Here is a 27,890-nt window from a genome sequence, read left to right on the forward strand (position 1 = left end):
AATGCCTATGTAAACTATGAAAATGGAAGGAATGAAATGAAATCCTTTTCCTTTTATCTTGTTTCTTGTCTACACGATGAACTAATTTTGCCATTTGAAAGTTAAACAAGTACTTCAAATGTTAGTGCCGTAATGAATAGGAGACGTCCTCTTCAAGAGCATCGTAAACATAAGAGGGCTCTCTCTTATAAAAACCCTCATATTAAAGGGTTAGTTCCAAAAGAATATATCCTCTGAACCAAAAATACTATCAGGGAAAAATACACCTGAAGCCACATATGAAAAAGACGCAGAAACCAAACTTGCGCAAAATACTTATTGAAACCCTCATGCAAAAGGTATAATTCTTGGAGACAGAAGTGCATCGAAGAAAATGCATCTGAAACCACATACAGGAAAATATGCATAGACATTCAAGCAAAAGAAAGACTCGATCAAACATTTGAGCAAAAATATGTCTTCATTTACAAGAATGTGCCAAAAGAAATATAAAACAAGGAAAGAAAAAGCTAAGCTACAGCATCACTGGAATCGGGAGGAAGAGAAGTATCCATATCCCCGGGAGCAGTAGCCAGTTCAACCGATGGCTAAACATCTTCTCCATCGTGATCTTCAGCATCATCGCCTTCCGATTCCTCTTCAGTATCTGAAATCTCAAAACCAGAATCAGAAGAACCTGGAGCATCAGACCGCGCTGGGAGTCCTTTATTTGTAGCTAACTCAAGCTCGCGTGCCTTAGAATTTTGGCATCAATATCAAAAACACCAGCTTTGGCTCCTTCCAAGGTCTGTCTCATCATGTTGTACATGGCGTAGGTTTTTTCAACAATGAGGGAAGCCTCTCGGCACCTGAGTTCTTCTTTGAGTTGAGTGATCTTGGCAGAAAGATTATCCTAGGCGGACCTAGCATATCGGAGGCTGACATCGAGATCATGGACAGTTGAACTATAGAGCTTGTTGTGCTCGATAGTTTTCTTATACTTCTCCTCCAACTGGGCATGCCTCGCCCCCGAGGCAGCAAGCTCTTTGGCCTTAGAATTCAAGGTTACTTCTAGAATAGTTATCCTTTCAGTAGCAGCAGCCTCACGATTGTTGGCAGTAAGAATGGCATTGTGGACCTCAGCCCATTTAGCCTTGACTTCATCGAAACCGGCCCTCAGTGGCCCAACTTCTTGGCTAAGGGTCACCACTTCCTGCTCATTTTGCTGCAAACGGGCTTCCAAAACATTGGCCTTAGTGGCCCTGGTTTCCAGTTCTGAAAGACGGAGAACAGTTTGGTCCCATTCCGCCAAAAGTTGATCCCGTTCAGAAGAGAGTTACTCCTTTTCTCGGATTAACCTTTGTAGACCCTCAGAAGCAAGAAAATTGGCCTGCGAGATAAGAAGAAGTAAAGCTTAAAATGCACTCATTCAAAAGCTGAAAAATAGCAGAAAAAGAAAGAAACATACCGCTGCGGCATTATACATGGCATTGTTCAACAAACACTCTCCCGAGAGTGTCTGAATCTTTTCCCAATCCTTCTCCGAAGCCAATGGCTTCAGATAATTTGCAAGCTCCACCGGCCGGGAAAGAAGGTTGCACCCGGCAGAGACCGAAAGGGTAACATTCCTTCTCCTCTGAGGATCTTCGGAAGGGGCAGCATAATTTTGTCCCAAATTCCCATGAACGGGGGACTGTGGGAGAGGAACGCCTTCAGCACGGTCAGGTGCGGCCAATGGAGGTGATATTGTTGGGGAAAGCGTGGATGAAGATGGAAATGATATAGCAGCAGCTGAAGGTGCAGAAGTGGGTGATAAAGTTGGTAAGGGAGAAAAACGGGAAACATCTGCATCGAAGGCAGCACTGGTCGTTGGGTGCTCACCAACCAAGGACGGAAAGGACCCGGTACTCTGCCTCGTAGTACCGGGCATGGCAATTAGGGCCCGAGAACGAGAGTTGGCATTTTTCACCAAATCAAACTCTCCCCAAAGTGCTGAGATATCGTCCTCGGCGGGTGTGACTGCATCAACAGGTTGAGCATCTTGTTGAGAGGATAAGGATCATTGTCTTCTATAAATAGAAGCTCCCTCATCACTAGCTTCTTCATCATCAATCACTACGGTATCTATGACCGGCCTGGAGGGAGGACCGGCCAACGTCGCTACCTGGGATGATTCGGGGGCATCAACCTTTGCCCTCTTACTCTTCTCCCCGGTCGCAGAGGAACGCCTTCTTTTTGGTTTCTTGTTCTCTGGCCGGGGACTCCATGAAGAAATATTTGTGCCCGGAGTAGACCCGGAGGCACCCGTTCGAGCAAGCGCCTCCTGGAGCAGCCTCGCCGCATCAGCAGGGTCGGCCAAAACATCCTCTTCAGGGATCTCGACTGAGCTCGGGGGTAGACCTAATTTGATAAACAAATCAGGAGATTCAGCCAAATTCTGCATATACAAAAACTAAAGCAAAGCAAATTATAGTTACCATGATTTTTGTCCTTCTACCCGTATTTGATGGACAGTTCTTTCCACAAGCGGATTTCGGGCGTGGTAACGTCCAAGATCATTTGAACCCACCGGTCCAAGCCTTCTACTATCGATGGGACCCATCGGGTCGCTATAACATACAGGAGTTAAATGATCAATACAGGCGTGGAAAAGTATTTAGGAGGAAGATATTGAATGAAACTTACGAGAGCGGTTCTAAGCAACCGGAAAGGATGAAGTTGTTGTCGGAATAATGTTACCAGAGGCAATTGCAACGAACTGCTCCATCCATCCTCGGTCGTTGTCATCATCCATGCTTGATATCAAAGTATGGTGACCACGCTTGCAGAGATTTATCATTCCCCCGCGGAAGACTTTGGGGGAATACAAATTCATCATATGAGCTAATGATAGCTCTTCTTTGGTTTCCAGACACAGGCGCCGAAGACAGGCGACCGTCCTCCACACAGAAGGACTTATTTGCGCCAAACACACCTGATAATAGAGACAAAATTTCGCTATCACAGTATCAAGTTCTCCGTTCAAAGAAAATGCACCCAAAGTAAAAGGGTACGTATAAAAATATGTGAAACCCTCTCAGGGAAGGGTCACCCGCTCCAATAGATCAGGAGCGATAATGTCCAAATCTTGGCAGTAGCAGTCTTCCTTCACAGTAGGGATACTGGAAGGACGAATGGAAGATGAGTACCTGCTAACCGTCCAAGTACGGGGGCTATCAGTAGGAAATTTCTCCTCCAAATCCTTCAAAGTACTAAGCCTTATAAGGATTATGGAACTTACTATTGGAGGAACGGAATCCTCGTTCTTAATCTTGCTCTTCGAAGAACCAACGCGTTTAGATGAAGAAGCCATTGGAGAAGAGAAAGAAAAAGTTCTGTGTCGAGAGAAAATTAGAGAAGAGATGAAGAACAGGAATGCAGTTTAAAAGCTCAATCGACTGGTGAGACCCAAAGGAAAAAAGAGTTGATACGTATAGGTAGAATTTTGGGCGGCTAAAATACTTGGCCCCAATTACCTCGATAACCGGCAAAAGGCGTGCTAAATCATAGGAGGACGCGTGTTCAAGGCATTAAATATGGAGGGACAGGCGTCTAATCAACCGTCAGTAACCTTCAAAAAGAATTTTAGTAATTTTCGCCAAAAGAAGATTCTCACCAACTTCCCGGTAACACGAAGTTATGTCACCGAAAAGTAGGGGGACTACCTATATTGGGTAAAATATATTACGATATGTGGCCACCAAAGAAGGGGGCACGTGGAATCGAAGCCGGAAGGACAGAAAATCGGGCACATCTACCTCGTGTGTCATCGAGAAAGGAAAGTCTATAAAGGCATTAAGCATGATGCGTCCGGTAGCATTTAATAAAGAATATTCCACAGCATTAAAGAGTAATGGCTCATTACAGAAATTTAGTCATTTATGTTTATCGTTAGGTTTTCATTACCGCACTTCAATAATTGCCATTAGTGATGGGCCCAACCATTACACCCACTGAGCTATAAATAATAGGCTCAACATTCGTTGTAGGACAATTTTCCAGACATCAAAGAATTCTTCTAATACAGCGTCTTGATACTATTTTTCTAGCTTGTTGTTCTTATCATCATCGTGCCGGGAAACTCTGTCCCCGGGCTCTCCATATCTATCGTTTTATCTACATTTGAGCTAAGTATCTTGCATCCAAATTGACTGATTCATTATCTTATGGGATCAAATTGATTCACTTGTCTAGAAACCACGTACAAATTCAACTGTACCATTTTCCGGGTAAACAAATGTATCTGTATCTACTACTTGAAACTACAAGGCAGCTCTCTCGAAAGATAAATGCGCTAGTAAACTGTAACGAAACAAATATAAAAAATAATACAAGGATTTAACGAAATTTGGCTAAGTCTAATCCTCGAAGCAGAGAAATATTTTCCTTATGAATGAGAAGAAAAACACACACACACAAACAAAACAAAAAAAACAAAAAAAAGTTTTACATTCAGTGAGCATATGTACATGTTTGAATTGAGATATACAATTTTAATTTTAGGATGGAACGTGTAAAACAAACAAAGAGAAAAAGGTTTGAAGAGAAAAATGCATATAAATATAAAGACAAGACTCGAGATGTGGGAAATTAGAACGTGTTATATATTAAGAATTAACATGAGCAGGAGGAGGAGTATTTCTACAAACAGGACAAGTACCATTGATCTTTAACCATTCATCAATGCATTCAGCATGAAAGCAATGTTCACACTCAGGTATGCATCTCACTGTCTCTTTTGGATGGTACTCTGCCAAACATATTGGACAAGTTCCATGATTTGGCCCTGGAACTCTCCGACTTTCTCCTAGCACAACTTTTGTGTAGGATTCGATCGTCGAATCGTCGAGGCCGGTGGTTGTTTCCGGTTGTGGTGCTACGGCTGCTGTACCGGCCGCAGTGTTCTGGACTGCAGCCGCCGCTCGGCGGCTGTATCGGCTTTGCTCAAAGCAGATGTAACATGTCACACCAAGTGAACATGTGATGGCTGGTATCACTAAAGATAGTGCAATAATTCGGAAAATTTGTATGCCTCGTGTATGGCCTGCAAGTAAAATTATGATAATGTTAAGGCCAAAAAAATAAAATAAAATAGACTTTTTTACTTACTAATCTTAGTTAATATTGCTAACAATACCTGATGTATTTTGAACGCAATGAATGTGACACACTCGCTATCTTTAACTCAAGTTATACATATACTTGAATTTTTGAACAATACATAATTATGGAGTATTAAGTTTGAACCCATTTTCATAAAGAACTAATGTGTGCAGCGATAATTGTACCCAAAAGCTTAAAATTTAGATCAGATTCTCTCAGCTAAAGTAATATTAATCCAAATCAATTTCAATAATTCTGAATTTATCAACTATCAAGTTGTTAAAATTAAAACCTGCAAGGTTTAGAATGGCATACATCATTTTCTGCACGATCTCAGCCGATAGTAAAGTTGGTGAAATAATAATACATAAACGCTTAAATATTAGTCTTATTCCTCCATTAGTTTGACATTTGAGTACTATATATGTTAAAGGTTTTAATTAAAGAGGGCCACTTGACCCAATCAAGGTCAAAATGTGCTTAGCCGCATTTGTTTTTATCCATTAAATACTCTTAGCTAACCCTGGTTATTTGTAAATTATAATCACTTCGAAGTTTAACTGAAGAAAGAGTATTACGGTAAATTGAGGATCAGTCTAACTATAATGAGTCTTCTTAATACTACAACAGAATAATGATTACGAAGGATTGCTCAGTGTCCTATCTATATTTAAGTAGCGTCATGAACAATAGGTTAACCATCGACCAGTACTCCGCCTTTTATTGGATGTGCAAATAAAGTTTCATATTAGAAGTCGTCAAGAAAAAGAAGTTGCATATAAGGTGTGTGCATGTTTTTAGGGAGATTTACATAAATAGACAGCCGGTTTCATGGTTTACTTTCCTAACATATAACATATATATTATACATTAATTATATACGGTTATACATATATTATACATGTATTATACATATTATTTTTAGTTTCAGCGGTTAGATGGACGGCTTTTAGGTTAATTTTTCATTTTTTTAATAGCCACCTTTTAGGGAACACGGTGTGGCATGCTGCTGCACGCGGACTTGGCATAAAGTGAACAATATATAGTTAAGAGTAGTTTTTTTTTTTAAATTTAGCCCAACAGCCTGAGCTATTCAAGAACAACAAACTTAATTTTTATAACCAACTTCAACCAATTATTAAGATTCGGGCATAGTTGATTGATACTCTCAGCAAATTTTGGCTGAAAATATTGAAGGAGAAATGGGAGGAGACTGAAAAATGGAAAAGTTATTTACCTGTTCCAGGAGCATCAAAGCATTGAATTTCTCCAGTAGTTGCATTTTTAAACCCACAAAGATCTTGTTGTGCTTCACAATCTTGGCAGTTGGGTTCATTCCATGTTAACACAAGATCGAGATTAAGATCAGTTGAAAAAACTGACTCATATTCAGAAGTCCATGAAACAGGAAGAGACAAAGTGCTATTTACACTGCAGTTATATAAACTTGTCATTTCTTTTGCAAAACTCCTTGAAGAAGTAGCTAAAGTGGAGGTGGTAGAATTACTTAGACAACCAATAACATTGAACTGAGACTTGATCAAATCTGTAGAACAAGCCAAGAAAGTATAGTTCCTATAAAAAACCGCCTTGAAAGGAGAAGAAGAAGAAGATTGAAAATCAACAAGCCGTTTTGGAAGGCAATTAGATGGATCATAGAGTTGGATTTCTTGTGCAACGTAGTCAATATCACGTACATAGAAATTTCCTGCACCTGCTACATTTACAATTGCTCTGCCTTGACTGTTGCATGTAAGATTGAAACCAGGATAGCTACAGTGCTGAAGATTTATTGTCCCTTGTAATCCAAAAGGAAATCGTATATCAAAGTGGTTGATTCCACACATGGAATCTTGGCAATCATATCTTGCAATTGCATAGACAGATGAAAAGAGCAGAAAACAAACAAAGAAAACTTGCAAATTGCCCATATGTTTCAAGAATCAATCTCGCTACGGATACGACAGGCGGCTTATATTAGAAATTGCAAAGGCATAGACAATTCCATTAATTTATTAGTTGTTCCAAAAGTCAAAAGTTTGAGTTGCTGTTCATGCCAAAGATGTTATGACCCTGTTCAACAGCAAATATAAAATCCAACTTATACAATAGAGTGACAGAGGATGTGACACTGTAGACTAACGCTAGAGTTAAAAAGAAAAGGTGAATACAAATTCTTAGGGACACGTATAAGCCTGAATAAGCAGAACAGATACAAATAATTCATAATAATAGATTGATTGAATGATTATTAGCAAATAGAAAAGATTTTAACTGCTCCATTTCCTTGAAGCACGTATTTGTTAACTCATAGCAAGTAAATGCTTTAAAGTTCCATTAGTTTATCTTTAAGTTGCTTCAATGGGAGTACAAGAAAGCACAAACCATAAGGAGATCAGACTATAGAATATGAATTTTGGCTGTGACTAATGTGAATGGTATTAATAATATACACAAAACGAGAATGGCTTGGCAACAGTATTATATTACATTTGTTTGAATTTGCTAGGTATAACTTGGAGTCCATTACTTAAATGGTCACTCAACTATCCGAAATTATCTAGTAAAGTCATCTTTCTTTCGTTTGTAACAGAAAAGTCACTTAACTATGCATATAGCACTCAGAAGGTCACTCAACCAGATTTCTCAAATTTTTAATTGTCAAATACCTATTTTACCCTCCAAATTATCAACTTATGTCTTCTTTTTCTTTTTTTTTACTTTTTTAATATTATGAATTTTTTCTCTTTTTAATCTACATTATGGACTTACCTATAGAACAAATAAATTTTATTTATAAAATAAAACAAATAGTTTTCTAGCATATATAATGTTGGAATAATGATATAATTGAGTATAATATTTAAGAATATATAATATATATTATAAAAAAACTTTTGGTGTCATTATTTGTGGAATAATAAACTCTGACTTCGTAGAGAGAAAGATTAAACTTGCCATTATCTAGTAAAATTATAAGAGCTGCCCAATATGTTCTGATTGACACAATTTCACCATTCTTCTCGGACTTCATGGCAGGGAATTTTATGTGAAGACCTGTCATCCTAAATATTGCAGGGGATCGAGTGGTGGAAGCAGCCACTAATGTTTGCATTAGGTATAGGCTGTCAACATCACATCCTTGGGTGTCGCCCTTCCCCAGACCGTGCGTGAACACGGGATGTTTTATACACCAGGCTCACCTGCAATCCTAAATATAATAACTAGTTCAAAAGAGCAGAGTAGGGAAAGAAAGGAAAGGGTGATTTGAAAGGTGTGTAATTTGGGATTAATTGAAAACTTAATTGTGTGTATATGTATGTGTGTAAGGATCTGAGGAGAACTAGCTAAACTTCTTCAGAAGTAAAGAAACGTTCTGTAAGCATATGTACAACTTTGAGTGGGGACTTACAACATTGATTTCGAAATGCCAAATGTAAACAAACTACATGTGTTATGAAGAATTAACATGAGCAGGAGAAGGATTGTTTCTGCAAACAGGACAAGTACCATTAATCTTTAACCACTCATCAATGCATTCAGTATGAAAGCAATGTTCACACTCAGGTATGCTCTTTACTATCTCTTTAGGATTGTACTCTGCCAAGCATATTGGGCAAGTCATATGATTTGGCCCCGGAACTCTCCTGCTCTCTCCAAGGACTACTTTTGTGTAGGACTCGATTGTCGAATCGTCCAGGCCGGCAGTCGCTGCCGGTTGTGGTGCTACGGTTGTTCTGTTGGTGGCGTTCTGGATTGCAGCAGCGGTGTTCCGAACTGCAGCCATGGCGCGGCTGTATCGGCTATAATCCAAGCAGATGTAACATGATACACCCATTGCACATGTGATAGCTGGAATAAGTAAGGTTAATGCAATAAATTTGAAAATTTCTAGACCCCGGTTGCTGCCTGCAAATGAAATGGTAACTTTAGGCAAAACTGTTGGCATATTTTATTTTATTTTATTTTTTTGTTCGAATTTGATACTCAAATTATCAGAACCAACTTTTAGTGAGCTTGTCATTGCACCCGTAAGTATAAAACTCAAAATTGGATTACATATATTGCAAGGTGTTGAGTCATATAATATTTCATATTGGATGTAAAATGTTATCCAAAAATAATACTCTATATTTTATATGTCAAGTTAAATCATTATTTTCTTTCACAAGCCAGTGGTACAATCCAAATCAATTCATTAACTATCAGTTTATTGAGTTGTTGCGATCTATACGGAAGTGATAAAATGACATACATGATACATTTTCATCTTCTGCACGATCTCAATCAATCACGATTGGCAAGTTGGGGAATAACTTTAGCCACTTAAATAGAAGTCAGCTTTTCCATAAGGATTGACATCTGACTACTATATTAAAATAAAACGGGGGCAGCTTGGCCTTTCAAATTTGCCAAATGCACTTATTAACGTTGGTGGTGAATACATAAATGGGCGAGATAGTCAATACAAGATTCATATAACATCATGATTAGTACTATAGTTTATTTCCGCATTATTCAACACTTGCCTTATAAACCGACTCTACTCCAAAAGCTCACCTAAAGCTATCCTTTTCTGTTCCCTTAGAATATCCTACTAAATCAAAAATCAAAAGTCCTTTAACCCCCTTGATTGTTTTCTTCGAATACTCTCACCTATCCTTTAGCTCCTCCTATGTGATTGCCTAGTATAGTTTGTCCTAAGCTAGATATTTTTAGAAAAGAGAGAGAGAGTGATAACCAATAATTTGGTATCAGAGAGAGAGAGAAAGAAGTTACATTAGGTTGATGGCTGATATAGAGGTAATTTAACTATGACCAATCCAGAGATACAAGGTCTCGTATAGTAACCCAACAAGATTGAGATTGAGGCGTAATCTATTGATTGATTCTACTCCTAGCTACCCAAACGGAAAATACAGAAGAAGAAACGAAAGGAGACTCTAGAAAAAATATTTACCTGTCCCAGGACTATCAAAGCATTGAATTTCTCCGCTAGTGGCATTCTTGAACCCACAAACACCTTGTTTTGCTTCACACTCTTGGCAGTTTGGTTCATTCCACGTTAACACAAGATCGTTATTAAGGTCAGTTGAAATATCTGATTCGTATTGAGAAGTCCAAGAAACAGGAACAGACGAAGTGTTCATTATGCTACAGTTATACAAACTTGTCATTTGGCTTGCAAGACTCGTTGAAGAAGTAGCTAAAGTAGAAGTGGTGGAATTGCTTAAACAATCAATGACATTGAACTGAAACAAAACCGAACTCGTTGAACAAGTCAAGAAAGTATATTTCCTATGGGAAACAGCTTTGAAAGGTGAAGAAGGAGAAGAAGAAGTGTTGAAATTCAACAGCCGTTTTGGGAGGCAATTAGATGGATCGTAGAGTTGTATCTCTTGGGTGAGGTAGTTGATATCACGTACATAAAAATCTCCTGCACCTGGAAGACTTAGAATTGCTCTGCCTTGATTGCTACATCTAAGAGTGAAACCAGGATAGCCACTGTTCTGAAGGTTCTGGCCTTCTAATGCAAAAGGGAATCGTATGTCAAAGTGGTTGTTCCCACAAATGAAATCCGGGTAATCATGTCTTGCATAAATAGTTGAACAAAGCAGACAAGAGAAAATGATAAACTTCAGATTGCCCATGTATTTCAAAAAGTCAATTTGGATAGGGAGAAACTGCCATCAGAAATATATAGCAGTTTGCTCATGTATATCAAAGAATCAAACCGCTATCAGTAATAGCCAATAGCAAAGCATAGAGAATTCCATTAACTTATTACGTTGTTTCAAACGTCATAAGTTCAAGTTCGTTGACACGCCAAAGATGTTATAAAATCCAAGTTGTACGATGTATAAACAGATAAGATGATGTTAACAGTTCAACTTCCTTTAAAATACTGCCTTTGGGAACTCAGAACAAGTTAAAGCTTAAAAATTCCATTTATTTATTATTAGGTCGCTTCTGTTAGAGGACAAGAAAGAATAAGCCATAAAAAAAGTTCAGGCTGCAGATTACGAATTTTGCCTGTGCTAATTTGGCGAGTAAGTAATACTTTTACAAACAAGAATCATTTGCTAACAAATAGTATATATATTCTTTTAATTTGCTAGGTATACTTGGTGGGTTACAACTTACAACCCATCTGAAACTTGTCGATAGTGGGCTGCTTGTTGTATTTATGGAGTTATAGCTGATATTTGCTGGAAAAATGAACTATGGTTTTGTAGACAGTAAGATTAGACTTGGCAGAATTTGACAAAATCACAGGAGCTGCTCACATATTCTCATTGAAACAATTTCACCATTCTTCCCGGACTTCATGGTATGGAATTTTATGTGAAGACCTGCCACCACAATGTAACAGTAAGTACTGAGTGAGAGATAAGGGACAGTTTGTCACTCATGAAAGCTGCAGAAACCAGGGAAAATATACCTTCATTCTCTTGCAAATTTGTGTTGACTGCAACTGCATAAGGGGCTATCATAGCTTTTGGTTGCCAATCCTTGGGCTTTCCTACCCATGACTTGAGATTAAGGACAGCTGAACATGCATTTATAAATCACACAGGATAAAATCAAATTTCATATCAGGAATAAGTCTCAGTCTAAGTTCTTTATACGAGGAGTTGTCTGCAATGATTTCTTGTGACTATGAATTATCTATGTTCTGAAAATTTGATGAACTCTTGTACTAATGCATGAAGAACCCAAGAAGGTCCCAGCATGAAGATTCTATATTTTGGAAGTTCGATTTTTGAAATTGATGGTGTTGGAAAAACTAACAGTAACTTATAACTATGTCACTGATTTGAACTGTTGAACTTACCAGAAGTTGAGCAGTCCTTGAGATGTTTGATATCAAATATACCTGCAGATGCTCCATCAGCTTGCTTCTTCACATCGTGGGAACCCAGTAATTCATAGTCCCAGCTTCCATCCTGGTATCCTTCACTTAGGAACAGTTCAATATGTCTTGCATCTAATACCTGCATTGTTCCTGCGATAACACATGATCCAAATCTTTAAGCAGCTTTGGTATCACTTCAGATAGATAGGACAAACAATCGAAGGAATTAATCCTGGGGTGGAGTCCCTAGGTGAATTGGGCAAAACCAAAAAGTACTTAGTGTGGAATAGTTTAATTTGCACTAATATAAAGTGGCGAGTGACGACCATTCAATTTGCTGCAGATTTAGTGGAAAACCTCCATAACTGATTAAGCTCTTGAAGGACACTAACCTTGTCCTTCCTTTCTAAATATTAACTGAATACACAATCAGCTTACCATCACATGTGTTGAGGTCACAGACTGGACAACGAACAAGCTGCAAATCTGGAAAAACCAATGAACAGAGGGGTTTAAAAGTCATGATGATAAGAAATTATATTGCACAATCACGAATTTTACCAGAAATCCAGATTCCACTCTTGATATTTCTGACCACACAGCACCCATTTGACTCCAACATCTTCTCTGTTGTCTTCCCCTTATGGATTTTCAAGGGAAGGATCAAATTATTTGTCAGGAGTGCATTTTGCGAGTCAAAGGAAAATGCTCCAATGCGCATCCAGTCTGATCATTTTGTTCAAATAAATTAAAGGGGTCAACAACCATTGACAGAAATCGTCAGCACAGCCGTGCTTAGTGTTAATACCAAAATCCACCATATAAAAGCAAAACTGCAGGAGAGGTCATACCAATATGCTTCTCCTGCTGGCGGAACTTGTAAGAGTGGCATCCATCTGCAACGAATAAATTAATTTGTTATAGTAGAGAACAAGACACTTTTGATGTCATTTCTCAATTAAGTTGTCAAACTCACTGTAAACCGAGAAACTACTTACTAAAGGCTGTTGCATATAAGTTGATCCATTTGAAAGATACTTTTCCAGGATCAGGAACCTGGAGGTCTCGCAAGCATGCATATTTCCATATGTTGTCCTCCATAATGATACGACGGAACCACTTGCTAGTTGCCGAAAGCATCACCAAAGATTTTCCATCCAAGAACTTAGCTATCTCTGTCCACAGGTCCTCTTCGTACCTTATGGAATTCAAATAGGCATAAACTCGGTTTCAACATTCAAGAGTAACTTGATAACTACCATATGATACACAACAAAATATAATCTCAGTAGTGTTCATGATCATGCAGATGATATTAATTAAACAAAGCAGCTAATATTCTAGAGTTCATAGCATTGACTTCTGCGATATAACAAACCATTTGATTCTGTATTACAGAGGCTAAACTGACGTCAAAAGTAGGATAGCCATAAGAAATTCCCTTGAACTTGTACATTCAAAACCTTACGGTTATCCACGAACCAGAATACTTCTAAACTCATTCCTGAACTCATAAACTAAAACGAAGCGCTTTTCGAAGCTAAAATTTGGATCAAAGAGCATTCAAATGCAAAGCCTCAATCGATGAATGCATTGATAGTTGCAGCACAACATGGATCGCAATATGCAGAGCAACTGAATTTTGCTCAGAATTTTAACATGTTTAGCTATTGAATCCATGGAACCTAGAGCATTGAACTGATTGAGAAATCAGAAAGCCTTAATTTCAAATGTATTCTCAATCGTTTCTTATCTTCTAGATACATAAAATAGAAATACGCCGCAACAGAAAGAGTCTAATGATGTTGATTTTAATAGCAGTATATCATACTGTAGAAATATGCAGCGTCAGAGAGATCGAATCGCCTTCTTACAGAAACAATATATTCGATTGCAGGCGTAATATAGCAGTTATCAAAATGTAGCTAATATTAATAAATGAATTGATTTCCAAGTCAAATTTGTGGATCAGAGAGCATTGAACTGTTCGATCAATAATATGCATTCAACAGTTGCGTCATAACACACGTCGCAATAAGCAGAGCAGCTGAATTTTAGCTCAAAATTCAATTTGGTCCGTGTTCAAATTCATATATCATAGAGCATCAAATTGATTGAGACTATTGGAGTAATACAGTATCTCATTGCCTTCTCACAGAAGCAATTGAACGACTACAGGAGAAATTTCGGCTATCAAATTTTAACTAATATTCAAAGATAAATTACTTCTCGCTCAATTATTTCGATCAGAGAGTATTGAACTGCAAAATCTCAATCAATAAGAATTTGACAGTTGCCGCATTACAGGCATCAGTATAAGCGGAGCAGCTGAACTTAAGCACAAAATTCAATTCGTTTCGCTTTTGAATTCACATAACTTAGTGCACTAAACTGATATAAAAATCACAAAAGCTTCGGCGTCAAAATTCTTTTCCAATCGGATTACCTGTTTTCTAGATATACACAATACAAATTTGAAGAGAGAGAGAGAGAGAGAGAGAGAGAGAGAACCAGGAGAAGATGGCGTGAGGAGTGAGATGTGAAACTCGAGGAGATACGCAGCAACAGAGCGTTCTGGTTCTTCTCATTCGTTTACCCATGGTGGGTTCTGTATCTCTTAGATTTGAAATGACTCTGCTTAGTTTGAACTGAAGGCCTATTAGCTATTTATAGGCGCGCCAACACTAGAATTCAAACTACAGCCGCTTTCTTTGCATGAGGGAGGACACTGGAGCTTCATCAGTACTCTGGGCTTCAGGCCCATCGAACACGGATCTAGCCCTTTTCTCTTTAATTGTAGGAAAAACGACGGTGTATAGCCGCTGTAAAAATAATTGCCGAAAAATATATAAAATTTGTATATTTTTTGTATATATATACATTCTGTATGTTATATACAAAAATATATAAATTTTATACACTTTTTCGGCTATCATATGTAAATAGTTTTTTGCGCGGACTAAAAGTGATAATACTCCTGTATAGCCGCTGTAAAAATAATAGCCGAAAAAATATATAAAATTTATATATTTTTTTGTATATATATACATTCTGTATGCTATATACAAAAATTATATAAATTTTATACACTTTTTCGGCTACCAGATGTAAATAATTTCTGGCGTTGGCTAAAAGTGATAATAACCCTTATATGCCTCTGCCTATTAGGTTCTCATTACTCGTCAAAATAGCATGGGCTAGCCAGTTTTCGACTGATAATTGAAAAATAGCTAGCGTGTGTAAAGTCGTTAAAAAATAACCACTATCTTATGCAGAGATAAAATCTAGACAAAAATACCCTTACCAAATACGAAAAAAATCCAGCATAATATACTGCATTATAAAACTCTTGCAAACTTCAAAGACACCTTGTACGCGAATTCCAACATATTATGCTGGAGTGTAACTTGAAAGAGTTCAAACTCCAGTGAATTGTGATGAAATTCACATACAAGATATTTTGAACTCCAACACATTATGCTGAAATTACCTATGTAAAAAGTTTGAAATCGAATATATTATGCTAAAAAAATTTTCCGGATTTTAAATTAAGGTATTTTTATCCAAATATTATTACCGCATGAAAAACTGGCTAAATTACGATTAGTTTTTAAAAAGTAGCTAAGCAAATCATGCTAATTTTGAATTTCTCCCCCATTACTCTGGTGCTTGCCTCACTAGGCCTGAAGCCCATGTTTTGGGAACCTTATAGGTACTTGTGTAATTTCAATCCAATAAGTATTATTTTCTGGAAAATTTCTTCTATTTTCTTTAGTTACGAATTTTTAATATACCTTTCCTAATTCTTATATGCATGGGATTGTTGCTAACGGTACGGTAGACATACAAAATAACTTTTCCGAATCCAGCTCAAATAGGAAAAAGCATAACCCCTTCTATATATAACATGCAAAGTTTACACTTCCAACAACATCAATTGAGCCATGACTAGAATAAAACTCTTTGGGAAAGAAATTGAAGTGGAGGAGGAGCCGAAGACCATAAAGCTATTTGGAATACGCATTTTCCCATGCAACGTTGAACCCGAACAAGAACAAGAGAATTTGCCTCCAACAAATATGTATCGGGCTATTCGACTTGCCGGAGGGAGTCGACTGGTTTACATCGGAAGGAAGAAGGCAGAAGAATCAGACATCAACCCAGAATTGAGCAGGTTCTTAATTCCGGGTACATTCGACAAAGAACTACTCAAGAACTTGAGTGGAGAGGAGAGAATCAAGTTAGAGGGCAATAATAAAGATAAAAGTTTTAAGGTGAAAGTAATGGATCAAGAGGGTAACTTTCATGAGATGAAGTTCACCAGATGGCAGAGCTTGAAGAGATTTGTGCTTAACAAAGGATGGAACAATCTTGTGGTAGCTAACAATCTTCAAAAGGGAGATACAGTTGATCTCTGGCACTTCCGAATTCATTTGCAGTTGTGTTTTGCTATAAATATCATTAAGAACTAGGATTTCCATGTAGAATTTTTTCCCTTTTGCCTTTTGCCTTTTTCATCGTAATTTTATCTTTAAGATAGTAAATATTATTTTGAGAAGATAGTATTCTTGATGCCTAATTCATAATTATGAACAGTTTTTACAAGTATGATCATAGTACCCTAATTTTAAAAACAAAACTTATTCATAAGCTATTTATTAGTTCTTGCCGACTCCAAGTCCCTTTTTTTATTTATGATCATCTTTGGAGGGAATAAATGTACATGAGATGACGCTGAAATTCACCCTTAATCGTTATTATGCATACACAAAGGATTCAATTTATTTCCTTTCCACATGTAATCTAGAATGAAAGAGAGAACATTTCAATCAAATATCAAATACCCAAACAGGGGGAAAATCCCACAAAAAAAAAGGTAGAGCACATTCGCATTGCGTTGCAAAATATTACAAAATAATATAACTTCATAGTCATTTAAACTAGTTGAGGGAAAAGCTAGTGCCATTTTATAAACAAAAAAACTGATATTCTGGAAAGAATTAAATATAATAATAGGTCAAACTGAATAAGACAAATAGCATAACTTTCTCCTGAAATATAGAGCTGAAGATTCAGAACTCACAATAGAATAACTTTCTCCTGAAATATAGAGCTGCAGATTCAAAACTCACAATAGAATAACTTTCTCCCGGAATATAGAGCTGAAGATTCAAAACTCACAATGCAATTAGCCCTCTTCTGCCAAATAAATCAAATAGCATAACAGTTATTCAACAATTTTTTCCTTTTTCCTTTTGTGAGAAGAAAGAAGCTTTCACGATATGAAGAGTGTAAAATGCCAGCTAAATAGCTGGTGTATACATCTTATTTACAACTTAAAATTAATTCAATTGGAGTAAGAATGACAAAACTCTTGGCTGTTAAAAAAAAAAAAAGATTTGTTGTATTCATGTCAGCACGTCACTGTACGAATAAATCCTGTACATCAGCTACACTAGTTCATAAACTTCCGGCAATTCGGAGCTCCACATAGGCAGGGCACTTTAAGATCATCATGCTCATCAGGATCAAACAAATAATCATACCTGTTAAACAAGATTAAGCACAATACAGTTTATTTTTCAGAAGAGAGAAACTTCAAGACTACGAGCCCGTTTGGACATAAGAAATTTTTCACTTTTTTCCGAAATCAACATTTGGTCATAAATTTTCCAATTTTCACTTAGAAGATGCATTTTGGAATTTTTCGAAAATTTGAAAAATTTGAAAAAGCTGTTTTTCAAAATTTTCACTCAGATCACTCACAAAACTTCAAAAACAACCCAAAATTATATTCATGTCCAAACACAACTCTACTTTTCAAATACCATTTTAACTTGAAAAGTTTTTTCACTTTTTTTTGGAATTTTACAATTCTTATGTCCAAACGCCCACTACAAATTGGAAAGCACAATTTGAAACCAAATGAACGAACAGATGATCCACAGATGAAGAGAAAAAACAAGAAGCTGTCATACGTCAACTCATCACCAGCTGAGACATTGCTTTTGGCTATAAGAACTATCCGGCTCTCCTCTTCACCCAGACTCATGATCCTCGCATAGCAATTGGGCATGCACTACATGAGATAGCACAAAAAGGCTTAAACCAAAAGTAAACAAGTATGCAATCTGTATCTGAATTAAAATGCCAGCAAAAAGGCATGTCTACGGTAGAGATGTGAAACCAAGTATCCCAGAGAGTATAATAAACTCAAACAGCAGTTTGACAATGAACAACAGCCAACCGAATGATTGATTAAACGTCCAATATTCCCTTTATTTGTGGCATCAATTACCACTTCCTCGCTTACTTTAAACAGCTGCATGGAGTAAGAACATGTGTTAGAATTAATGACTGAGGCAAACAACCCAAATAAGCAACAGATCTAACTTAGAGATTGTTGGTTTTATTGGCTTGACAGTTTATGCATCTTCATTCCCCTTATCCTTTTGACTGGAGTACAGATAATAGGATAGCGGGGACAAAATAAGACTGTCTTTAGCACTTTAGCATCTTATGAAGGATGAAACCAATGATTCCTGCTAAAATCTAAGCCTATTTTAAAACTAGTGTAGTAGATTAGGCTCATCTTTACATGTTCAAGACAACCATGGCCTAGGCACATGTACGCATCACCTCACATAAATTAATGAAACTCACATAACAATCTTTTCCCTCCAGCCGATATCGTGCCTCCCTTAGATCAGCAACACTACGCCTCACCTGTTCCCCACGATACTCAAGGACCTAAAGAAGCAGCCAAAGACAATGGATCACTTAAATATCTAGATTAAAACCTTCATAGGAATAATTAAAAAATTACTTATAATGTTCCACTCATGAAAAGTACCATTTCTCCTTCTTGAATGCTTCGCCGTGCAAAGAGGCCCCATCCATGTATTCCAGATTTACCGAAACAAACTCTACGGCTTTCTGTCGTCTGATTTAAACAAATAGAAAGTAAGTTTGGTTTCAAATGTATTTGCAGTTTAGAAGCATGTGTTGCAAACTCTACTCTCAGCAATTGTTTGCCTTTAGTCTGATAAATATCTTGCCGCAGTTATAGTTGATTAATTAATGACAGTAAGAAGTAATACTTATGTTTTTGTGTAGTACAAAAGATTAGGGTGATGAACGGGCTTAGCCAACAGGTATCATGCAACTAGGAAAACAAGTTTGCTAGTTTAAGTAATTGCATATTAACTAGAGATAATATTGCAAAGAATAAGCAATCAGTCCTTGTGGCATAAAGAGAAGATTGTTTGCCTGTAGATGGATCAGCCGTTCTTTGAGTGTTGAAAAAGCCTTCACATCTCCAGCCAACTGCAAACATAAAAATAGAAGGAAAAACTATACAATTAGATGGTGTTACAACACAAGAAGGATTCTAAAACACAAGAAGAAACATATTACATACTTCTTGTGAGTTTAAGCAATCTATTGCTTCTAAAGAATGATGCCTTGGCCCCATCAGTCGATGGAATAGTGCCACTTGTCCAGCCCTCTAGACGAAATAAAAGTAAATTAGAGGCGAGAAAAAGAAAAACAAGAAATTTTGCTCATAAAAATAAATCAATAATTGTGATGGAGAAAATACCAATTCAAATTGAATGGATTTAAAATAATGTTACGACATGGATCGGGATTAAAAAAATTCCAGAGAAATTAGATGCAAAAGATACAAAAGGGTGGAAAATAATAAAATTAATGGATCGCTTCCCTGCAATTTCTGTGCTCATCTTGCTAGCATCTCCAAGCCATGCACTTGCTGTTAGCCATTTCATTTGTTATGATAAGGTTCCTCTAAGGCTTAGAGATTTCTAATTTTGACATGCATGACTTGTTATAAGCCATGTTACATGGAATGGCATAGAAGTATTGGGTACTAGGCTTCTAATGAAATAAATTGAACCCAGGTTTTGGGTCTTTGAAGATAAATTAAGCAAATGATACAGCGCTCTTGATGTGTGTCATCAATTTAACAAGTTTCATCAGAAAGGCATGCAAAAAAATTCACAACTAGCATATGACAGAAGATTTTGGTGTGGCAAACATGGATTTTCTAGTGTTGTAAGAGCCTGATAGGGTGTGGCTCTATTGAACAGTTAATACAACTAGACAGCACTCTGTTAGCAGCGAGGACAGCAGTTTTGCTCTGTTACTTCCAATTTGAACTCCTCATCATTCATAGAGGAATCTTATCCTCAACTTGGCAATCGTTCCTCAGTAATTTCTTTTATTACCAAGGAATAAAGGTTGGTAGCTTTATGATGTCGCAACCCAACACACGTGGAAAAAAAATATCATAAAAGGATATTCGCAGAACTAAACAGAATAATGTGCAAAAGGTAAGTATGTATTTTCACACCACATCTAAAAATATAAAAGAGCATAATACCTTATTGCTAGATCTCTGAAAGATACGACACCTTGCAGCAGAGAATGGCTCAAAGCTACTGGTCCCAGCATCAGATGCCTCAGGGAATTCAAGAGCCTTAGATGAGATGAGCCTTCTACCTCTCAAACTATGTTCTTGGCTTTGTCTTTCAACCAAACTTTTTGTAGAAAACACTCCAAACGGAGTCCGCATGACCAAGACATTATCTGTATCTGGGGCCCTGAAATTAAAGCATACCACATATTAGGTAAACATCAAAACCATGGAAATAATGAACAATGTAGAAATTGCTTCCCAACAATTAATAGGAAAGCTTAACGGTATCAATCTTGAGCTGTTCAATGTCAAAGTTTAGGTAGAGAGATTTAATAGAAAAAGAGAATTGTTTATATGCCGTAGGTGTTATTAATCTAAAAAGATATAAAACAAAGCAAGAAGCAAAAGATAAAGAATAAGAGGATATTATGTTACCTGTGAAACGCGCAATATGATAACCATCTTGTTATCTGTACACCGTTCTTCTCTGAGCAGTTCAACTGAGATTCAAAATTTCGAATTGTCAAAGCAAGTAATTACTTCCAATTAAAAAAAAAAAATTGCCATATACAAACAGACTTTCTTGTTGATAAGTAAATGTCTATCTACATATAAACATTATTACACACACGACAAACATTATATAGTCATAGAACGCTTAGTTCAAGTGCCTTACCAATCACGTGGAGGGAGAAGAAACACATAGTGCATTCAAAAGATTCAATTAAAGCAGTTCCAGAGCATAACATTTATGTACTAAAGGAAAGGGAAGCAGGGACAGAAACTGGGCACTACAACTTTCAGCACTTAAGTCCTAGCATATATGCATCATTAGCAATGGCATACTTAAGCAATTCTAGGCAAAAGAAGGGAGCTTTATGAGCAAGTCAGCAAGATAAGAAATTTTGTTGATTTTTTCTCTTCGTTTTTCACCAAGGGGTGACATAACAATCGAAGAATTGGATTAACAACCTTGAGAGCCAAGGTTTTAAGGGCACTCAAGGGTGTGGCCTAATGGTCGATGAAGTGAATTGAGAACCATGAGGTCTCAGGTTCAAATAACAACGGAGACCAAAAAGCACTAGGTGATTTCTTCACATCTATCCAAGTATTGGTGGATAGAATTACCTGGTACATGTTGGTGGTACCTGTCGGTGGTGGGAGGTAACAGGTACCCATTGGAATTAGTCGAAGTGCACGTAAGTTGGACTAGACACCACGGTTATCTAAAAAATAAAACAAGGTTTTAACTCTAGCAGAGGTAAGGAAAGTGGCAAATACTCAGTGGACAAGTCAAAGTGCGCGCAGCAAGACAGGATACTACAGTTATCACAAGAAAAAAAGGTTTCAAAAGAAACTAAATTATAGACCTTGCCAATCACAAAACTTTGTTCATCCCCTTACAAGGTAAGAAATAAAAAGCTGTCTAGATGTTAGCATTCCCATATTGGCCAAGCAACTGTGAACATGTGAGCGTGAAATTTGATCCATCAGTGAGGACAACCATTCCAAGCCTGAGTTTTGGTGAATGATATTTGAAGTTTACACTAAACTATCACATTCTCTTCCTTCTACTACTGAATGCATCTCTCATAGAGATTATCATAGTGGAACAACATATACAACGAGGAAAAGCTTACTTCCATATGATATCCAGCCCTCAAAGCACACATAGCATGAAAATTGGTGGCACATTTGCAGCATTGAGTGCATGATCCATGAACTTGTTTGCAGATCACACATGCCTGCAGATTTATTTATAACCAAGGGTTTTTAGCCACCAGTAACTATATATTTTGACAGAAAAAGAAAATTACTTATTGCATCAAACAAATCAGCAGCAGACTCAATTGAGAAATCCAAGAATGTCCAAGGACCAAACAAATGAATACAAAGATACCACTAAATATATTTTTTGAGATGGGAAAGATACCACTAAATATTTGGATCCAGAAACCAAATTACCTTCAAAAAAGTGTTCGGAGGAATTCTAAGAAGCCCAACGGCAGGCTCCATTTTATCAGCATTATGGAAAGCAACTTCTGGCCGAAACCATGCACATGTGACGTGAACCCACAGGGAGTCAATATCAGTTGGCTTTAGCGCACCACCTGCAAAAGCATCATTTAACAAATCCAGATTTGAAAACCATTGATGAGAAATATGTTACGAAAAATGCTGGGTATACAATATGACTTGCCTTTGACTGGACAAAGACAACATTCTCTTTCAATTTCAGGGGTCTCACATGCTCGGCAGACCCATGAAGCAAAATCCTGAAGATTGCTAACTCCATAGCATTCCTGATGTACGGCTATTTGACACCTGAATCTTCGGCATTAGTTACACTAGAAAATGATATCTCGCCAACAAGATCAAAGTAACATATTCATCCAATATATTTGTTTCTTCTAAACAGTTGATTTACAGGAATACCTATTGCATATGATTATTTTATTATAGTCCCAATCCTCAACCCATCTACAAATAGCACATCTCTCTGTAGTCCACTTTGCATGAACAGGTTCATACTTCTCTGCCACAAAAGGACATATATGAGTTCTTGTTCAACAAAATACACACAAAAACAGGCGCTCACAACTGAAACTCCAATACAGCATACCTCTTAAAAATGCAAACAGCTGCTGGTGATCTAACTTCTGATAGGTAAACTTCTGATAGGTAAAGTTATAAGCATTATGATCTGAAAGCTGCAGCATCAATACTACTATCTCAGATAAAGAAAATAAAACAAACCTATTCCAGATATTAACGAACAGAAGAAGAATCACTACTATTTATTGGCAGTGAGGAGGCAAGATCCTCTTAAAGTGAATATTCCTTCACCCATCCACCCACCAACAAATAATATCATATATCACCCCTTCACGTCAAAAAGAAAACACGGGAAAGCAAAGGAAATGAAAGGTTCATATCCAAAATGATGTCACGTACGATCTCGAGGAAAAAAAACTGAAATGAATACCCACAAAAAAGCAACGTTGAGGCGATGATAGCATGTTTATTAACTACCAAAGATCCATCTAAAACCCTAACAAAAATGTGAAGGATGATCTACGTAAGGTATACTGCACCGATCAAAATAAATATATAATAAATAAATAAAGCTAATTGTAAAATAAAAACAAATATCAGTCATTTCTTTGTTATCCATTTTTGCAGTCTTTTACTGCCCAACAACATAAAATCTTTGTGAAGCTGACACAAAAAAATAAACCATTGAGGAACAGTTGCAAGAGAACCCTTTTAAGATTAGTGACAGAATGCAATGGAATAGATAGAGTAAATTACAACATCAGAGAAGATGATATATGAATTAGAAACAAACCAATTGATCCAGTGTTATCATTGAGCCCTTCACTTTCACGCTGCACTTCCATTTCTTTGCTCGGCAACCAGTATGTCTCTCCCACTCACTAAGTGTTAGCTTCCTTGTTCCACAAGAACCACACTTGCATTGAACTCTGAAAAAAATGAAGGAAGTACACTAGAGCACTTCATATCTAAAGCAGATAGGTATGCAGTAATCAAGCATTAGAAGTGTCCTATATATTTTGCAGCAGACCAGTTGATTCACAAGAGTGTTCTCATCTTCAAACAAGTTTTCACATTTGATACCAACGGCAAGTATTTTTTCTCATGTAGTAGTATATTTCTTTTTGGTGTATTAAATGCCAAATACTGTTCATGAATTATGTTTCTGACACAAGAGTACTCTCAAAATAGAAGAAAGATTGGCTGTCAAACACACAGCAGACAGTTGACCTTAGCACTCCACAAAGAGCAATCCAGATGGTTAGATTTTCTTTCCTTTTTTTTTCCAATCCACATGATTAGTTCGGTTCCAGAACAAATTCAAGAATTTTCATGACAAAGCCTTTTCTACCCCCATTCTCTCTCCAGAATTTTAAGAACTTACAAGTGTAGATCAGGATAATAAATCCCTTCGACGCCAGTGCATACGACAGTAATCTTGTCAGGCATCAAACTTCCATTGCTCTCTTTTAATCTGTTTGAAATACTTAAACAGTTTCAAGAAGAAAATGTTACAGTCCGCACACTAGAACAAGGAAAAGACCAGCCAAAGAAAAATGCAGCTTGTTGGTTTGATAGGATACAATAACCAAAGTGGCAAAGTGCAACTTAAACAAGATACCTCGCTTTTGCCCCCCGCTGCTCTGAGACCGACGCTTTTTTGTTAGAATTTGCTTTGCACTCAGGGCAAAAGTAATCAGTGTTCTGTAGATTCTGCAAAAGGTTGGTATATATGATAAATCTCCCAAAACCTTAACTAGAATCAAGTAAAGAAAATGGAAGAAAGACAGTACTTTAAAATGAATATGAAAATGGACATACCTTTAAAACATTGCTGGAAATATCTGCACACTCCACATGCACCCAAACATCACAACCATCGCAACACACCTAATAAGAATATCACATGAAAAAAGGTCCATAGTTTGATCTAGTTTGCCAGCCAAAGATTCAAAGGAACCAAAGACCAAAATCAAAACACAAAAATCTCACCCAGTCCCCACCATCTGAATGATGCCAAATATTCTTGCATATGCCACAATATTGCTTTGATTTCCTCAACTGAACAAGCATAAAAATCTTCAGAAAGTGGGGAAACGAAAAGAAGTATAGCATTATATAGATTCTCATAGAAAAAAATACAACAGTATCAATTGAATAGCATAAATACAGAATTTCAGGATTCGCTCTTCAGCAAGGAAATACATATGAATACAGTGAAATGCATAGTAAAAGATTTTGCAGATGACCTTAACACAATGCCCACAAAAAAACTGGGCCTTGGACATTGTATCTTTAACTTTCTTCATGGTTCGGAATGGAAAAATCAAATAACAGCTGTCGCATCGTCGAGTGTCTTTCCTCTTATCATATCCATCCTGCTAAAGAATTAATCAGAAGTCATCAAAATGGAACCACTGGAGATTCTTCAAATCATTATGGCAGTGAAGGTTATATTTCAAAACGCAAATGCTCCAGCAACAAAAAATTGAACACTTTTGACTAAAAGTAAAAGGACAGTTTTGGTTCTTTTTTAATAAAAGTAAGAAGATTACTATAAACCTAAAGAATAAAACTCAAGAGAATAGCATAAAGCTGATAACAGGCTAGATTAAGGCCTACGTCAGAAAATATTCAATTTCAGATCCATTTCCTCGCTTAAACATAAAGGACGTTTGAAAACTTGCCTGGTCAGAGAAACATAAGTCCAGCTCCTGATTCGATCCAGTGGCCTCTTCAATTCCACTGTCATTAGTTGCTGGAGATGTCTCCTGTTCCATCTCAGGGCGTTTATCAGAGTAACCATGTTCAGCTAGAATTGCCTCTTCTATTGCCATGTGAAAATCACTTGGTCTGCTGCCATACAACTTAGTCTGCCCCTGAAATCTGGACAAAGAAATGATGAAAATACAAGTACCCAGAAGTACCAGAAGTTAATTGATAAATGGATCATCACATACCTGTCCACATACTCTTGGAAAGGAAAGATCATTCCAGCTTTGACCCACCCATAATCCTACAAACAACAATAGCTTTAAAGTCTCTAATCAAATAACTATAGCTAAGTATATAAGTACTCAATATACCAAGGCATAACTGCTCACTTAATATTGCTGAGTTTTACAACAACAAAAAAAATAAGACAGATTACCCTTCTGCCTATATACCAATTGTATAATCTCCGCACCAAACTAATAAAAATTGTTATTACTAATGATCAAGAAAGAGAGATTACCCTTAGCCCACTTTTGGAGTAGCCATAAAACATCACACAGAGTGTGCCTGGAACACAAGCCCTTAGAACAGCCTCAGGTGCTTGCCATAACGGGTCAATCACCACAGCAGGCCAAGCAGGGTAATTCTTTCCACATTTTGCCCACACTATGTCTCCCAAAACAAAATCTCCCGGCTCAAAGAAATCCTTCTTCTTTCCAACCTTCTCCTTCATATAATTACTATCCTCCCTTGCAAAGCCCCTCCTCGCCCGCGACTCACACCCACCACTCTCCATCAGAGCTGAAGAACCACCACCTTCACATACTGACGTCACAGAACTTCTAGAACAATCTTTACTCTGCATATAACCAAATTCTCTATCCTCAAATATTACAGAACTAGGTAAATGCTGCATTCGTTGATTATACCCTTCAGACTTGAACCTTTTCTTGTGAGGCAGAACTGCTCCTTCATCTTTCTCACTCAAGCACAACAGCTCTTGTTCTTCTGGGTTTTGTTCTTTCTTCCACGAAGGCAAAACAGAGTCATTGAACTTTGAAGGAAGCACTTGAATGCGGCCACGAGAAGACTTCAAAAGTGGAGGCTTATTATGGTTATGAACCTCAAAAGCTTTTTCCAAGCTTCTCGAAGCTCCAGCTAAAGCGAAGCTTGATTCCACTTCACCCGCGTAACTCAAAGCTTCTCTACAAAACGAATCCACCAAACTAGTGCGGTAATCTTCTAATTCCTTTATAGGCACTGTGAACAGCTCTTCAGTTTTCAATTTCTCATCCTCCTCGGTTTTGCACCGCTTGAGTTTCGGCATTTCCACTTTCACCGTCCGTTTCACAAACATCTTTCTCCTCATCAAAATTCGGTTACGTGGGGATGTACTCCTCGCACGCGAAGTTGTACGTTAGGAAAATCCTCAACCATCCCAAAACCAAAACCCTAATTTTCAAATCGAAACAACAAATCCTTCGAACTCAAATCCCCAATTCTGCGAATCTCAAATCCAATTCAAAACCCGAGACTCACGTCAATTGCTCCAAAAACTCACCACTTCAACGAATCAATCAGTTACAGAAACACAATCGAAACAACATCGACAACTTTCCAAATTTACTTATCCCAAAGAGCGAGACCACGTAAGGACAAAAAATAGGAAGAATTCTATAATCGGTGAAATTGAAGAAAACAAACGAAATGTTTCAACAAAATCAAGTTAAAATCGAAATTTGAAGCTTCTGAATTGATGAGAATCGGATGTATCTGAAATTTGTGAGTTACGGAAAACAAAATTTCGTAGATGTACCGATGAAATTGGAGATATATATGTTCAGAAGGGATATATGTCTGTGAAGTAGCAAAACTAAGGTATATTTTTGTTCTTTTTCCCTATAAAAAATTAAAAACAGTAAATTAAAAAGAATATATTAAATTCTCCTCAAAGAATTGGAAGCTTTGGCTCCAAGATTGTTGCGAAATTCGAAACATGAAGGGAAAATTGGGAGGGAGACGAGGGTATCGTGGACGCGCGAAAGGAAAAATGTTAGTCGAAATTTCTGTAGGGGTAAAATAGACTTTGCATTTGATGAAACCGTGATCGAGGAATTTGAACGGCATGGATCTCATGAGGTTTTCCACGTGTCTATTTTCTATTAGATTATGGTTTTTTGGGGTTCATGGCCAAAAAGTACCAAA

The 27,890-nt window shown here is 37.2% G+C and overlaps 5 protein-coding genes across 7 annotated transcripts; 1 reads left to right on the forward strand and 4 right to left on the reverse strand.

The window, feature by feature from the left end:
• Nucleotides 1-4,599: 4,599 nt before the first annotated feature.
• Nucleotides 4,600-7,417, reverse strand: LOC104099933 (putative RING-H2 finger protein ATL21A). Its single transcript, XM_009607069.4, has 2 exons — nt 6,359-7,417; nt 4,600-5,062 (listed from the first exon to the last, which is right to left on the reverse strand). Exons 1-2 carry the CDS (start codon nt 7,050-7,052, stop codon nt 4,626-4,628), a joined length of 1,131 nt encoding a protein of 376 aa, XP_009605364.1. The 5' UTR covers nt 7,053-7,417; the 3' UTR covers nt 4,600-4,625.
• A 1,038-nt stretch (nt 7,418-8,455) lies between these two features.
• LOC104099935 (putative RING-H2 finger protein ATL21A) lies at nt 8,456-10,831 on the reverse strand. The gene is made up of 2 exons (XM_009607071.4): nt 10,082-10,831; nt 8,456-9,030 (listed from the first exon to the last, which is right to left on the reverse strand). Exons 1-2 carry the CDS (start codon nt 10,770-10,772, stop codon nt 8,576-8,578), a joined length of 1,146 nt encoding a protein of 381 aa, XP_009605366.1. The 5' UTR covers nt 10,773-10,831; the 3' UTR covers nt 8,456-8,575.
• A 13-nt stretch (nt 10,832-10,844) lies between these two features.
• Nucleotides 10,845-14,592, reverse strand: LOC104099934 (probable F-box protein At3g61730). The gene is made up of 8 exons (XM_009607070.4): nt 14,489-14,592; nt 12,976-13,175; nt 12,829-12,873; nt 12,539-12,703; nt 12,416-12,463; nt 11,957-12,127; nt 11,564-11,671; nt 10,845-11,474 (listed from the first exon to the last, which is right to left on the reverse strand). The coding sequence occupies exons 1-8, from the start codon at nt 14,575-14,577 to the stop codon at nt 11,392-11,394; spliced, it is 909 nt and encodes a 302-aa protein (XP_009605365.1). The 5' UTR covers nt 14,578-14,592; the 3' UTR covers nt 10,845-11,391.
• Nucleotides 14,593-15,921: 1,329 nt separating this feature from the next.
• Nucleotides 15,922-16,449, forward strand: LOC104099937 (putative B3 domain-containing protein At3g49610). The gene has a single exon (XM_009607075.3). The coding sequence runs from the start codon at nt 15,922-15,924 to the stop codon at nt 16,447-16,449; it is 528 nt and encodes a 175-aa protein (XP_009605370.1).
• A 691-nt stretch (nt 16,450-17,140) lies between these two features.
• On the reverse strand, nt 17,141-27,758 carry LOC104099936 (histone-lysine N-methyltransferase ATX4-like). 3 transcript variants are annotated; one of them, XM_009607073.4, is made up of 23 exons: nt 26,206-27,758; nt 25,931-25,986; nt 25,658-25,856; nt 25,220-25,348; nt 24,963-25,031; nt 24,792-24,860; nt 24,592-24,683; nt 24,355-24,456; nt 23,764-23,899; nt 23,038-23,125; nt 22,851-22,950; nt 22,615-22,739; nt 22,380-22,525; nt 22,055-22,159; nt 20,850-20,914; nt 20,379-20,598; nt 19,398-19,484; nt 19,247-19,303; nt 18,831-18,920; nt 18,641-18,727; nt 18,225-18,299; nt 17,956-18,056; nt 17,141-17,523 (listed from the first exon to the last, which is right to left on the reverse strand). In XM_009607073.4, the coding sequence occupies exons 1-23, from the start codon at nt 27,052-27,054 to the stop codon at nt 17,433-17,435; spliced, it is 3,138 nt and encodes a 1,045-aa protein (XP_009605368.1). In that variant the 5' UTR covers nt 27,055-27,758; the 3' UTR covers nt 17,141-17,432. The 3 variants fall into 3 exon arrangements, with proteins under 3 accessions (XP_009605368.1, XP_009605369.1, XP_009605367.1); XM_009607074.4 differs by having other exon boundaries at nt 24,355-24,444; nt 25,220-25,351; XM_009607072.4 differs by having other exon boundaries at nt 25,220-25,351.
• Nucleotides 27,759-27,890: the final 132 nt, after the last annotated feature.

The sequence above is a fragment of the Nicotiana tomentosiformis genome, chromosome 1 (assembly GCF_000390325.3).
Source record: "Nicotiana tomentosiformis chromosome 1, ASM39032v3, whole genome shotgun sequence".
Lineage (NCBI taxonomy): Eukaryota > Viridiplantae > Streptophyta > Magnoliopsida > Solanales > Solanaceae > Nicotiana > Nicotiana tomentosiformis.

Excerpts from the sequence above, each read along its gene's own strand:
- LOC104099935 (XM_009607071.4), bottom strand. The coding sequence starts at position 10,772 with ATGGGCAATCTGAAGTTTATCATTTTCTCTTGTCTGCTTTGTTCAACT. Across the intron at positions 9,031-10,081 it reads CTTTGATAGTCCTGGGACAG|GCAGCAACCGGGGTCTAGAA; the intron begins GTAAATATTTTT and ends TTTCATTTGCAG.
- LOC104099937 (XM_009607075.3), top strand. The coding sequence starts at position 15,922 with ATGACTAGAATAAAACTCTTTGGGAAAGAAATTGAAGTGGAGGAGGAG.
- LOC104099933 (XM_009607069.4), bottom strand. The coding sequence starts at position 7,052 with ATGGGCAATTTGCAAGTTTTCTTTGTTTGTTTTCTGCTCTTTTCATCT. Across the intron at positions 5,063-6,358 it reads CTTTGATGCTCCTGGAACAG|GCCATACACGAGGCATACAA; the intron begins GTAAATAACTTT and ends TTTTACTTGCAG.
- LOC104099934 (XM_009607070.4), bottom strand. The coding sequence starts at position 14,577 with ATGGGTAAACGAATGAGAAGAACCAGAACGCTCTGTTGCTGCGTATCT. Across the intron at positions 13,176-14,488 it reads CCTCACGCCATCTTCTCCTG|GTACGAAGAGGACCTGTGGA; the intron begins GTTCTCTCTCTC and ends GAATTCCATAAG. Across the intron at positions 12,704-12,828 it reads CCAGCAGGAGAAGCATATTG|ACTGGATGCGCATTGGAGCA; the intron begins GTATGACCTCTC and ends CAAAATGATCAG.
- LOC104099936 (XM_009607072.4), bottom strand. The coding sequence starts at position 27,054 with ATGAGGAGAAAGATGTTTGTGAAACGGACGGTGAAAGTGGAAATGCCG. Across the intron at positions 23,900-24,354 it reads TATTATCCTGATCTACACTT|AGTTCAATGCAAGTGTGGTT; the intron begins GTAAGTTCTTAA and ends CATTTTTTTCAG. Across the intron at positions 18,300-18,640 it reads TGGAGGGAAAAGATTGTTAT|CTGTTTAAAGTAAGCGAGGA; the intron begins GTGAGTTTCATT and ends TACTCCATGCAG.